Source organism: Stegostoma tigrinum, chromosome 23, assembly GCF_030684315.1.
Source record: "Stegostoma tigrinum isolate sSteTig4 chromosome 23, sSteTig4.hap1, whole genome shotgun sequence".
Classification (NCBI taxonomy): Eukaryota; Metazoa; Chordata; class Chondrichthyes; order Orectolobiformes; family Stegostomatidae; genus Stegostoma; species Stegostoma tigrinum.
The window spans coordinates 39,709,863-39,723,938 of NC_081376.1; the positions used below are offsets into that span (position 1 = coordinate 39,709,863).

General features: G+C 39.4%; 2 protein-coding genes across 4 annotated transcripts in view; one reads left to right on the top strand and one right to left on the bottom strand.

Annotated features, from left to right (window-relative positions):
• The window catches only part of LOC125462495 (sodium/mannose cotransporter SLC5A10), a 123,275-nt gene that overhangs the window by 58,355 nt on the left and 50,844 nt on the right, over window positions 1-14,076 (top strand). The window lies entirely within an intron of this gene.
• The window catches only part of LOC125462494 (protein FAM83G-like), a 33,407-nt gene that overhangs the window by 2,803 nt on the left and 16,528 nt on the right, over window positions 1-14,076 (bottom strand). Inside the window, exons 3-4 of the mRNA XM_048552578.2 lie at window positions 9,312-9,436; window positions 6,015-7,431 (exon numbers count right to left, since the gene is read on the bottom strand). Of these exons, the coding sequence (XP_048408535.2) occupies window positions 6,015-7,431; window positions 9,312-9,436 (1,542 nt within the window). The remainder of the gene's footprint in view (window positions 1-6,014; window positions 7,432-9,311; window positions 9,437-14,076) is intronic.

The following is a 14,076-nucleotide window of genomic DNA, read 5'->3' on the forward strand; positions in this document are numbered from 1 at the left end:
AAATCTGGGATAAAAAGAGTGCTGGAGAAGAGCAGGAGGTCTGGCAGCTTCTGTTAAGAGAAAAACAGTTAATGGTTTGAGTCCAGTGACTCTTTGTCAGAACTGAGGCTGTTCTATAAATAAAGATAAACTAAAGATTCTAAAACTATGGGACATTGTCCAAACATCAGGGCAGACCATTCAGGAGGGACATTAGGAAGCACTTCTCACACAGAGTGGTAGAGAAGTGGAACTCTCTTCTGTAAATGGCAGTTGATGCTGGATCACTAATTCATTTTGAATCTGAAACAGATAAACTTTGGTTTAGCAAAGTGATTATTAAGGGTTATGGGCCAAAGGCAGGTGTATTGAATCAGCCAACAGATCAGCCATGATTTCATTGAACGGGGGAAGAGGTTCAAGGAGCTGAATGGCCTACTCCTGTTCCTATATTCCTATTGGAAAGGATGCCAAATTCAAACAGACACCAGATTGCTAGAAATCTCAATTAACGGTTTCTTTGGGAGTCTACATCAAGAGCCTGGATTCAGTCTAAAGATCTGGAGTGGGCCATTTAGGGCTGAGATAAGGAGAGTGGTTTCAACCTAGACAGCGGTGAGCCTGTGCAATTCTTCGCCACAGAAAGTGGTGGAGGACAAAGCGTTGAATGTTTTCTTAAGAGATTTACCTATAGTTATTTGGGCTAAAAGGATTATGAGGTATGTGGAGAAAACAGGAAAAGGACACTGAGTTAGATAATCAGCCAATGATCATACTGAATGGCAGAGCAAGCTCAAAGGACTGAATGGTCTATTCCTGCTGAATGTTTCTATGTTTACTTACATGCACTCACAGGCTAATGTGAAAAAGGCTAGATGGGCTGAATGGTCTTTTCCTGTCCCTCATTGTTCAGAAATATGTGCACTGTTGGACAATTATTGTGTAACCTGAGAGTCTGGTGATGTCAGTCAGTGGCGTCTGCCTGCTGTAATTTCAGTCATAGTTGCTCTGTGCAAGAGTCATAAATGCTACCTTTACACTATTTATGTAATAGTTATGACAGTAACGCATTCAGTAATAGACTTGCCCCTGCTAAATGACAGTTTAAATGTGTCATAGATGTTGCATCAGTTCCAGATACAGTTGTATGAATTAATGTCACATTTTAACCTATTACACTCTGCGTAGCATCTAGCAATGTTTGAGGTTAAAACAGCGCTATATAAATGCAAAATTGATCGTAATTATGCGAACTATTAGCAGTTGGTTCTTCAGAATTTTTCACAATATTTAGTGTATATATTTCGCAATGTAGGTAAGCATTTGTTAATGGAAAACAGAAGTGTGCAAATAGCAGGGTAACAAAGTGTGGAGCTGGATGAACACAGCAGGCCAAGGAGCATCTTGGGAGCAGAAAAGCTCACGTTTCGGGCCTAGACCCTTCATCGGTGTGCAAATGGCATTACCTTAGAAATAGAAAATTAATTTGGGTCTGTCTCAAAATGATTTTACAAACAATGAAGATTAATGTTCAAAAATCAGGTTAATCTTCAAGTTTATCACTTGTTTAAGTTTTACCATGGGCCATCTCCTGGTTCCCATAATGATAATTACATATCTGGAATTTGCCATTGACGATTCACTTTTTTAACAGAACTGTGTTTCTACTGATGTGAAATAATCAGCACTTGCGAAAAATAAATAAACATAAAATTAGTAACTGGTGCCCCATTTGTGCTTGCTCCTCCTAAAACTAGAAGGACCAGTAACAAGACATTTTGCAGACAGACCTGATTAAAGGCCTGACATTTTCACAGATAAAGCTCAGATTTGAATGCAAGAAGAAAACAATTAAAGGATTTTCCCTTTGTCTTCTACCACTGAAAAATGATTGAACAAGGTTTCCTGGTTTCAGATTTCCTCACTGTAAAAAGCATTGTGAGAATGAACAAACCTTTACAAGGATAGCAATCTTAAAACAACAAAGTGACATTTGGCATCAGTATTGGCCAGATTTTAGGCAGGGTTACACTGACACTGGAGTGTTTTTTTCCAAATGGAGTTGTGCTATACCAACCAAACACCCATTCTCATCGCACAGATCTGATACTCGTATCATACCAGTATTATTTCTGTGCTATTTGATAAGTTGGCCCATTAAATAAATCCTTTTCTTTAGTCGTCAAGCACAGCCCAGGAAATAAGTTTATTTTTGGATAAACCAGTTGCTGGATTTGGGTAAGACAACATGTGGCTTGTGGTCATTATAGAAGAAACGAACAAACACCTTCTGTTTCCATTGAGCAACTCAAACACGGTGAACCGTAGTGAATATACGCAGCTAGAAATGGCATCCCAATTTGCAAAGCTCACCTTCTGGTTTGTCATTCAGTTGAATAATTTATTCCTCTCCATAGTGTATAAGTGTGATACAGCGACAATGCAGAAAAATAAGAAAACTAATAATGTGCCAGAGAGTAAACATAATACATTTATAACTCATCCCTTCCTTGAAACTACTATGAGCCTCCTTACTTTAACCAGTCATAAGTCAGAGTATTACATGAAAAGAGGCCCTTCAGTCCATCGTGGCCATGCCAGAAATTAAACTCCAATCCACTCTCTCTCATGCAATCACATATTTGCTATAATGTGGCAACCAGAACTGCACATAATACTTCAGCTATAGTCGAACCAATGTCCTACACAGCCCCATCATAACCTCCTACCTCTTGTATTCAATGCCTTGACTGATAAAGGCAAGGATCGCACATGGCCTTCTTAACCAGCTTCTCTACTTGCCCTGCTGCCTACAAGGATCTATAGACGTGCAAATCAAGGTCCTTCTAATCCTCAGCACTGCCATTCATCATGTCATCCCTTGTTTTGTTAGTCTCCTTGCACTTTTCCTCTCCCCTCCATCTCAATTTGTTCGGTGTCTGCATGCATTTTTCCTTCCCTTCTGATAAAAAGATAATCAACCGAACAGAATTGTGGCCAACTGTAGTGTAATGTAAACCCTCAATGAATGTGAACATGTCGATGTATAGCATAATTTTCTAAAGTGAATCTGGGTGACACAGCCTCTGCACACACCCACACCATCCATGGTCACAAGGAAGTGCTCAAGTCTGGCTCTCAAAGTCCACACATCATGTGTGGTCACTCCTCATTAGTCCAGTTAAAAGTGGCCCTGGTTACAAGGGCATTTTGGATCTGCCATCTGGTAGCAAACTACCATCTGGCAAAGTTTGATGACAAGGGTTTCGATGGTAGAGCACACACACTGGGCAATCTCTGTATAAATTCAAGACCCTCCATGATGACTAGTTGGAAACTGCAGATTGACATCCCTCCCACCAACCAGAGCCTGCTCCATCCCACTGCCCCACCCCAGATACTGACTGATCACTAGTCAGAATGGGCTCTGAGGAAGAGTCACCGGACCCAAAACCTTAACTCTGATTTTTTTCTTCACAGATTTGCTGAGCTTTTCCAGCAACTTCTGTTTTTGTTCCTGGGGTCATGTGGCTCCTGGTTTGAAAGCACACAGTAATTAATGATTAGGGCATTTGTTCCGTAATGAGTTTTATGAAATGGGAAATCTACTGTGGGCACATCTCCTTGATTGAGTACTGACCCAAGAAATCAGGGACATAGGGAGATAACAAAGCGTGAAGCTGGATGAACACAGCAGGCCAAGCAGCATCTCAGGAGCACAAAAGCTGACATTTCGGGCGTAGACCCTTCATCAGAGAGGGGGATGGGGAGAGGGTTCTGGAATAAATAGGGAGAGAGATTGAGGGATTCTCACAGCGAGCAAACCAAGAAAGCAAAACCAAAACACATCAATTACCATTGCTTCTGAGATCTTCATTTGCAGCCTAAGAAGAATACCCTTCTGGGTTTTTTAATCAAGTTATTTCTGAGAATGTTTAGTGCCTTTTTCTACCCTCAGCTTGCTGTGACATGAATATTTAAAAATTTTCAAGTGAACACATTGGCCATGAAGAGAAAACATCTAAAAGATGTCACTGCATTGATGTATGTAACACAGGAAAATGTTCATAGGAATTTTTAAGGGACTGATAATGGATTAATGTAATTTGAATAAACTCCAAATTGTTGGATTGGCACAGCTTTGATATGTTTTACATTGCATCGTTCAAACATTTAATTCCATAGAATAAGGATCAAGCAATGTGCGCTCACAAGTAGTGTAGGTGGTTCCCCACACAGAATGTTTGGTACCTGTGATAGAGATGCATCAGGTACCAAACTCATAAATCCCTTTTAAACAAGAAATAAAACGATGCTGAAAGCAAATTGGATACCAAAGCCAGATTTTTCTTTACTGTGTATTATCCAAGTACTGTGAGGAAGAAACTATCACTCTGAGTAAGACACAACATAGTGTGGACCTGGAGGAACACAGCAGGCCAGGCAGCATCAGAGGTGCAGGAAAGTTGGGTTGGGACCCTTCTTCAGAAATTCAGAAATACACTCTGTGTATTTTGGTCTGAATTGGGTGGGTGGGAATTGAGAACATTCTGCTTCATTTGCCTGTAAATGTTCAGACCTTTATCTTGCTTTAAAAGCACTTTTAAAAGTGGTTCTTATGCTTATTTATGCCTTTGGAGTCCTGGTACTTGGATACATTCTGATTCCACGTAAATTGGCAGCATCTTTGGGGGTGAATGCTTTCTGTTCCAAATCCATCTTCCAAAGATGTTTCTACATATAACAGCAACAATTTAAACTCATTCACAGGGTGGGACAATCACAGGATCAGGTGTAACCTTTTTGCACCCTGTGGGCAGAGTGTAAAACTAGTGTTACCCTAAATTACATGTGTTTCCTCACCATAGCATTAGATTAAACTTGCTTCCTGTATTTCAAATGAAATAGATCACTTTCTCATTCTGAGCAGGAACCAGGAATTCTCATTCAAGGTGAAGGGTTTATTAATATGGGGGAAGATGATGGTATATTTGATTTTGTGTCAGGGCTAGTAATCGCAGGCTAATTCTCTAGGAACTTGGATCCTATCTCACTATGACAGCTGATGGAATTTGAATTCAGTTGGTAAATCTGAAATTATGAATCTAGTCTTAGTGATGATGACTACAGCAACTATCAACGATTGATACAAAAATCAGTCTGGTTCAATAATGTCCTGGATAGAAGTAAATCTGACAGCTTTACTGGCCTGGTTTTGTGTGACCCCAGATTCACAGCAATGCGGTTGACTCTTACCTGCCCACTGCAATGGATTAGCAAATCACTTGGTTGAAGGGCAATTAAGAATGGGGAACAAATGATGGTCTTGCCAGTGATGAGTCAAGTTGCAGTTTTTCTTTTTCTCTGTGGGTAGCTTTAAATAGGCTCTTTCACTGTTGTTTCAAATTAAAATTGGTTTACCATATGAATACTCATGGCAGCTCACCACCACCTTCTCAAGGGCAACTAGGGACAGGCAATAAATACTGGCCCAGCCAGCAATGCCCAGGTCCCACTAGAGAATAGAAAATAATCTATTTCCAGGATTCTACCCACCAGTTATTGCATGGATTCATGCTACTAGTTGTTGAATACAGCAACAGTTGATGATTTAGACAGCCATTGAAATAGTAATCAAGGTCCTACTCATTTGTGTGAGGGAGTTCTTGTGCAGTGGTATTGTTCCTACCTCTGGGCTAAGAGACCCACGTTCAAGTCTCACCTGCTCCATGTTGTGTTGTGTCATAACAAATCTGATCAGGTAGATTAAAAATATCTATACATTAGTGTTGAACTTGTTTTGGCTGTTGTTGATCGAATGGCTATGAGATTTAGAAGGCATTTTATGTTTGCCAATGGTAAATATTATGTATTCAGTGTTAAAAATAAGATGAATTCCCACTAGGTATTCACAGCCATTGCTTTGATAATTATGCTACCACCTACATATCACTAGCTAATATTTTGTTATAAACATCATGTACTAGGCAATGCATTCTAAACATATAGTAAAGAAAATCAGATGAGAAAGTTACCTGGAATTTATCATGATAATTTATTGCCAGTGTAATCTTTAATTTATCCAGAGCCTTCCTCCTCAAGTTTGCTCTCTCCTGGAAGAAAGTGTTCACACCTTTATTTCCTACAGTTTTGCCTTCTCTTACATCGTTCATCGAGCTGGATAGTTCTTTATTATTAGCCAATGGATGTGCAAAAGTGGCTCGGCTGACAATGTTGTTCACTTCTCCAATCGTAAATTCATCATGGGCCTTATTCAGCTGAGATTCGGGTCTTTTCACCTCGTTGTCATCGAGGTCACATTCGTAAAAGTCATCGGAGTCAGATGATTGTTCGTGGAAAGAGCTGCTGTCTGTATTCCAGTCTGGAGTGTAATTTGTTGAAGGATTCGAACGACAGTCATCCTCTTGACACAAGTCAGTCTGCTCTAAAGGGATCACATGATCGGACTCTGCTTCATTGTCTTCTGTCACAACCTCTATTTTATCCATGGCAAGAGTTAATGCTCCCTCCTCTTTCTGATCCTCTCTCTCTGAGTCATGAGTTACTTGCTTGATGCTGTGTTCTCTATATGTTGGTATACCCGAATCCACATGTTGGGTTTCTACACCCTCTGTGCTATTGTGCAATGCTTCATCTTTATCCTGCATGGAGTTGATGGCAGTAGGTTCTGTCGATTTTAAGGCCACTTTTCCCACATTTCTATTTTGTTTCTGCTTAGCTTTTGAAATTTTTTTATTTGTGCTTGGTTTATTTTCTGTGTTCGTGTTATTTCCATCTCTTTGTGACTTATTTTCCTTCACAGTTAAATTTTGAGCCTGACTCATGCCTGAAATCTTACACGTTGCATCCTTTTGAGCCACTGCTGGAGTCGAGGGATCTGGACCAACTCTGGACGCAGCATCCACTGTATCACTTTGACAAACTACGCGCTCCCTCTCCTTGGCATTCGAGAGACCATTTGGCCGTTGCTTCTCATTATGAGGGATCTCTGGATAAGTAGGGAGATAAAGAAACATGTCCACTTTGGGCATATTCAACAGAGCTGGATGCGTTATAGACTCTTCGCCTTTGGGGTCTGCTGCCATTGCAGCTTTCTGCGCCTTATTTGGTTCATTTGACTGTTTTGTATCATTTGAGTTATTTTTTTTCTCGGACCCATCTGAACCAGTGTTCTGGTCATTTACCCGGACAAGAGCATACTTGGGGTTTATGAGCTTCCTGGCAATGGCAGCACTTTGTTCTGCCGTTAAAACAGGTGCCTGCTGGACAGGTTCGGGTTCTGCTATTTCTGGAGCCAAGTTCAGTTTATGCATATCAACTGCTTTGGAAAAGTGCAACAGTTCTCTGAATTCATAATCGAACGTTTCTACAGCTTGACCAGAAATCATGGTGACAATGTTGCGATCTAGTCTCGATGCAGTCCAAGTGAAGCTGAAAGGAAAGAGCAAATAAAAAATTCTAAATGCATGCATTGACTTACAGCAAAGCAATACATCTCTAAATCCTGCAAGAGATACTTCTTTTGGTTCTTGCTGCTTAATTAGTATATAAATTGAATCCACTCAGTTTCAAGATACCCACTACATTGTTGCATTTGCCGCAGCATACAGCAGCACATAGCACACTCAGGCTCATCAACTCTGAGAACTGTTTTGAAGTAGAAATTCCATCTTGAGTGTAGCACAAAATGGGCAGCAGTGTATCACCAGCCTGTTCCACTCTGCCAAAAGAAACTGAAAAGAAAATGGTCTGTTTGATATAAAAGGGTAAATGATTCATCAGCACTACCACCATAGATTAATTCCTGCTCCTTCTATTTTCATTCTTGGCAATATTGCACCCTGTGAAAAGAACTTTGTAGAACTTAAAAAGGACACAGACAGCTTGGTGGAATAGGTGAAATTCACGGTGGAGAAATAAGAGGTGATACATTTAGGATCAAGAACATAGAGGGATAGCATAAAATAAAGGGTACTAGTCTACAGAGTGTACAGGAGTAGAAAAACATGGTGAATAGGCGCATGAGTTATTTGCAGTGTTAGTAGAGGTGGAGAGTGTGGTTAATAAAGCACATACTAACCTTGACCTTACTAAGAGTGTTGTAGATCACAACAGCAGGGCAGTTACACTGTACCTGCATGAGACAGTATCAGACCTCATGTGGAGTACTGATGTGGAGTTCTGTGTGCTGTACTTTGGAAACATATGAATGCATTGGAAACAGTGCATAACAAGTTTGTCAAAATGAAGTTTCTAATCCCTGGAACTGGTTAGGAAGATAGATTTGAGGAGTTGAGGCTACTTAGTTGAAGGAGGGAAGGCTACAAGCAGATTTGATAGTTCTCAAAATCTTGAGAGATATGGACAGAGCAGATGGGAAAATAACTTGCTATTCATAAAAGGATAGGAATGAACAAATTTTAAATAATTTGTGAAAGTAGTAAATGAGGTGTGTTAAAAATCTTTTTCAAACAAGTAGTTATGGTCTAGAATGCATTGACTAAAAGTGTGGAGGCAATCAAGGCAATTAAAAGGGAATTATATGATTATGTAAGTCAAAATAATACGCATAACAATTTGGGGAAAGGGTGGGAGAATGGCATTAAGTTGTAATTAGAGAACCATTGCCGACATGGTGAAGCGAATGGCTTCCATCCGCACCACAACAATTCTGTGATCTATTCGGCCTGAGGTTTATTGAGAATATTAAGCCTCAAAATATTAATGATGCTGACTAATGACTGTTTACTTCAGAGAAGTGGGATTTACTACCACATGGAGTATTCTTTGAGGTGTTTCCTCCTGTGGGGAAATCAAAAATCAGGAGCCGTTAATATCAGTCAGTCATTTTGAAAAATCTAATTAAAAGGAATCCATAAGAAATTTATATTAGAGGTTGGCTATATTTTGGAACTCACTACTATATGGAGTGCTCAAGGTAAATAGCATTGGCGTATTTGAGCTGAAGCTAGACACGTTCATGAGGGAGAGTTCATGACTGTTCATGTTATAGTAAAGATTAAGGAAGTAAATAAAGGGTCAAGTGAAGCATAATCACTAGCATGTGGGGGATCAAATGGCTATAAACTCTATGAAACTCTATTTGACATTCTTCCCCAATACTTTCATTGAACGGATCATGCCCTTAACAGAACTAGATTGTATTTTTGGGATAAAATACCCATTGTAGAAACAGCTAATTCTCATTACAGCTGAAATCAAAGGGAAAAAGCTGATGGGTTTCTCTGAAGAGGGTGGACAAGCTGAAAATCTCCCTTGAATTTTCTCTTTTTTTTCAAAAATTGGCTCACCTGTATGATCCACACACTGCTCTGTCTCCATCAATCAGTAGAAATTTTTGCATCTGTCTTCCTACAATCGTTTTGGCTGAACGTGCGTGGAATTCAGTCCCACCAACAGAGTAGACTCTCAGGTTCTAAAGGAGAAATTTTAAAAAAAGTATTTTTACAAAGCTCACTGTCCCTTGAAAGAGGTGAGAAACTGCGTTTTGAAGCATATTTTAATTTCATATTTTTATTCATAGCAGATGATGTAAATGTCTGACTTGGCAAAATATTCATGAATGTTCCAAAGGTTGATTGTACATGTTTATTGACATTGTTTGCTGACTTTTGACATGGTTCCAATGGTCAAAGTATGCTGTGTTATAAGTTGGCATAACTCCAGCTTCATCACTCTGACATCATGAGGAATGAGGCACAAGGACTTTGAGGATTGTGGTTAGTCTGTGCTACATTGCTTCCTCGGTGCTACTGCCATGAACTTCAATTTAAGCAGAATCAGCACACTTTACCAATTACATTGGGGAATTAGAGAATTACTGAAATTTATGTGGTTGTTTTTCTTTTGAGGAGGAAATAAGCTTCGTAACAAGGCAAATGGTATATTGTCCAGGGAAAGATCAATGGTCATGTTTGATTTTAACATGTATTGAAGAATTATAGGTTGACCAAGCTACTTTAAAATGTTTCTTATCCAGCAGGCTGCAGCTGATATGATTGCACATTAAAAGGTGTTTGCATCAAAACTCGTTTAATGGCAAAAGTCAACAACTGGAGCCTGCATTTACATGGCATCTTTTATTTAGTAAAATATCTCATCATGATTCTCAAAATCCAAGACCAAACCACATTAGGAGGTAATAGGTGTTTGAAATCTTGATAAAAGGTTTTAAAGAGAATGTCTTAAAGGAGGAAGGGATAGAAAGAGGTGAAGCAGGTTAGAGAAAGTGTTGTGGAGAACAGGGGCTCAGCATCTGGAGAATGCTGAAATGATTAAAATCAGGAGGATTGGGAGGTGTAGGAGTGTGGAGGAGGAGGGATTGTTAGAAGCCAGACATAGATAAAATCAATGCTGTTTCTTTACAGAAATGGAAGAAATTATATAGTCTCTGGTGATTAGATTGCGATGTTTAATTGACAAATGGGTGAAACAAAAAAAGTCATAGAAAACTAAACTATTTTCAATGTTCGAAAGTCTGATAAAAAAGGGGACATAACATTTAGGACAGGGAACAGGAAACCTTTCCACACAGGGTTTTAAAAAAATTTCTTTCATGGCATGTGAGTATTTGTTGTCCATTCCTAATTGCCCTTGAAAAAGTGGCTTTCTCAGCCATTTCAGAGTTGAACTGGAGTCATGCAGGCCGTGCAGAGTAAGGATGGCAGGTTGTCGTCCCTAAATGGGATATTAGCGAATTAGGTGGATTTTTACAATAACAATACAACAGTTTTCATGGTCACCATAATTAGCCTAGTTTTACATTCCAGACTTTTTAAACTTAATTTTAATTCTATCAGCTGTAATTTTGAGATTTGAACCCATATCCATAGAGTCTGGTGTTTCATTAGCCTAGTGATGTTTCTGCTGCACCAGCATAGCTTTAGTATAGCTCTACAGGACTGAAGTTAGCACTTGATAGAGGTCATGGGATTATTGTCAGTCTGGAAGCAGGTGAGCAATCTCTAGCTGTCCTTGAAGTCAAACAAAAATGGAAGGTCAGGTAGAGTGCCTGCCAATCTGCAACTGCCCAGCTGCAAACTGAAAATTATCTTATATGCCAACATTTGAGAATAGCTTTGATCTAAATGAAAAGGGAATAGGAAAAAAAGTGGGCGTGTTGTAACTTATCATTTACCATAATGATTAAAAATGAAGTACTTTGTTTAGGAACCATCAAGTGTGAAAAACAATTTCACCAATGCCCGTTGATTTCTTTCAATAGCAGTCTTTGGTGAGTGACGCAAATAAAATAATTATGGCAAACGCTACGTAAACCACCCCTGCTTAAAAGTATGAACATAGTTCAAGAGTGTATTAAACAAATTGTTGTTTGTAATTTTTCAGCTGTGATTGGTAATGTGCTGGCCTGCATTAAAGAATGTTCTGGAACATGAGTTTTTCAGACAAACATTGTTTGTTACTTCCATAACTTCAGTCAGTGCACATGTAGACCTGGGTGTAATAGTTATGTTCCTGGACTAGAAATCCAGAGAATATGAGTTTGAATTCTAACATGGTTGTCACTCGAATAGATTTTTGATTAAGAGAATATGGAAATAACAAATTCAGTATCAATTGACAATGAACCCAACTGGTTCATTAACCTCCTTTAAGGAAGAAACAGACTGTGCTTACTCAATCTGGTCTGTACGTGACCACTATCGCACAATTGTGAATTGACTCTAAATTTTCTCTGAAGTGATTTTACAAGCCAGTTACCATCGCCTTCTCATGGCAAGTAGGTATGGGTAATTATTGCTAAACTTGCCAGCTGCACCTAGATCCCAGTGAAGAATTATGCATATGTTAATACCACAACAATTGCTATTATCATTATAGTTTGTGAATATGCAGTGTACAATTTTGCAAGAGGTTGGCAAATACTCAGCAGATATGACAACATCTGTCAGGACAGACCGTGTTCATGCTTCAGATTTCTGATGACCTTTCATCAGAAGGATCTGTACTGACATGCTGAGTGTTTCCAGTATTTTCTGCCTTAAGTTCACATTTCCAACACCTACAGTATTTTGCTTCTGCTAAAATGATTGGATGTTACTGTTTGGAACCAATTCTGGACACAACTGAATAAATTCAGCAATCCTCCATTCCCAGCAAAGTGCCTCCTTGCTTGATGGGAACGCAGATCTGAGAATTGGTTCTGCAGTGTGGTAGCCCCCTCTCTTTCAATTCTGTGTTGGTATCTGTGGAAAGATCTGAAATCAATCTAACAGTAAACATCTGGAATTAAGAGTCTAATGATGACAATGAATCCACTGCTGATTGTCAGGATAAGCCCACCTAGTTCACTAATGTTCTTTCGGGAAAGAAACTACTGTCCTTACCTGATCTGGTCCACATGTGAGACCAAGCCCACAGCAATGTGGTTGACTCTTCACTGCCCTCTGGGTAATTTGGAGTGGGCAACAAATGCTGGACTAGCCAGCGACACCCTTATCCCATGAATTAATGAAACATAGGTACTCAGATAAGACTACAGCTTGGTGCTGACAGAGTTATACACTTGAATTTACGATGCTAAATACATCAGGATTAAATGTAAACAAATGGAATGCATATCTGGTAATAAATAAATAATATTGGGATAGGGTGCAAATATCAGCTATTTGCTGAATCTTATTCTGTTGCAGGATAAGTTTTATATTAGTATTAGACTAAGCAATGAAGCTCCTGTATTAATAACAAAATCAATAAAGCACAATGACAAACAACTTAACAAAAGTTGTTTCAGAGATAGTAGGAACTGCAGATGCTGGAGAAGCTGAGATAACAAGGTGTAGAGCTGGATGAACACAGCAGGCCAAGCAGCATCAGAGGAGCAGGAATACTGACGTTTCGCACCGAGACCCTTCTTCAGAAATTCAGATTTCTGAAGAAGGGTCTAGGCCCAAAACATCAGCCTTCCTGCTCCTTTGATGCTGCTTGGCCTGCTGTGTTCATCCAGCTCTACACCTTGTTATGTCTATTAACAAAAGTTGTGCAACATTCTTCTAAGGTGTTGATTTGTCACTCTGTAAAACATTGTGTACACTGAATGCAATGTGACTCTGAAATTACCGGAAAGAAATCAAGTGGAGAATGCCAACAGCTTGGCAGAAGTGGGTTTCCTGCAAAGCACTGGGAAAGAGGAGCTTTGATGTGGTATTGATGATTCACGTGGTGGCAGACAGTGTAAACAATCAGGCGTGCCAGCGAGTTTCATAATCTAGCCACACTTGGTAAAGAAATTTCATTTATTTCTCTACTGACCTATTCATAAGAAAAATCCCATCATTTCAGCAGACATGTTCAGACACTCAGTCTAAGATAGTATCATCCCTATGACCTGCATAATCATTTATGCAAATGAAGATTGATGTTATTTGTAATGGGTTCAATTCACTAGAATGGATGTGTGACATGCCCAGTTCTTGTGTTGCATTTTTAAAATGGGAAACCACTGATATTTAGAAAGCAACTCTTAATTCTAGATGCTCCCATAAAAGGAAACAACCTTTCCACAGTTACCTTGTCTAGACTCTTCAGAATTTTGATTTGAATTAGCTCCACACAAGAGGCAAGTATCTCACACACAAGTTACCACTGACCAAGTTGACACCAATCCAGCTCCTGCAGAGCCAGATCTTAGAGTGTACTGGATATCTGACACTCCTGTTCTTATCTCTCAGCCAGGGCTCCCTGATTGGACCAGAATAACAGCCCCAATCAGGGAACTCATATTCTATGAGTCCACCTGGCTGACCTCATTACAATTGCTACATATTGTTTCAAACAAGTTACCTCATGTTCATCCAAACTCCAGCAGATATAAGCCTAGCCTATCTAAATCTTTCCTCATGAGACAACCCACTCATTCCACATATTAGTCTGGTAAAGTTTCTTGGAACTGCTTTCAGTGCATTTATATCTTTCTTTAAATAAGAGGACCAACATTGTGCACAGTACTCCAAATATGGTCTCAGTAGTACTCTGTATAATTGAAGCAAAACCTCATTACTTTAATACTTAACATGGCAACAATCTATTGGTTTT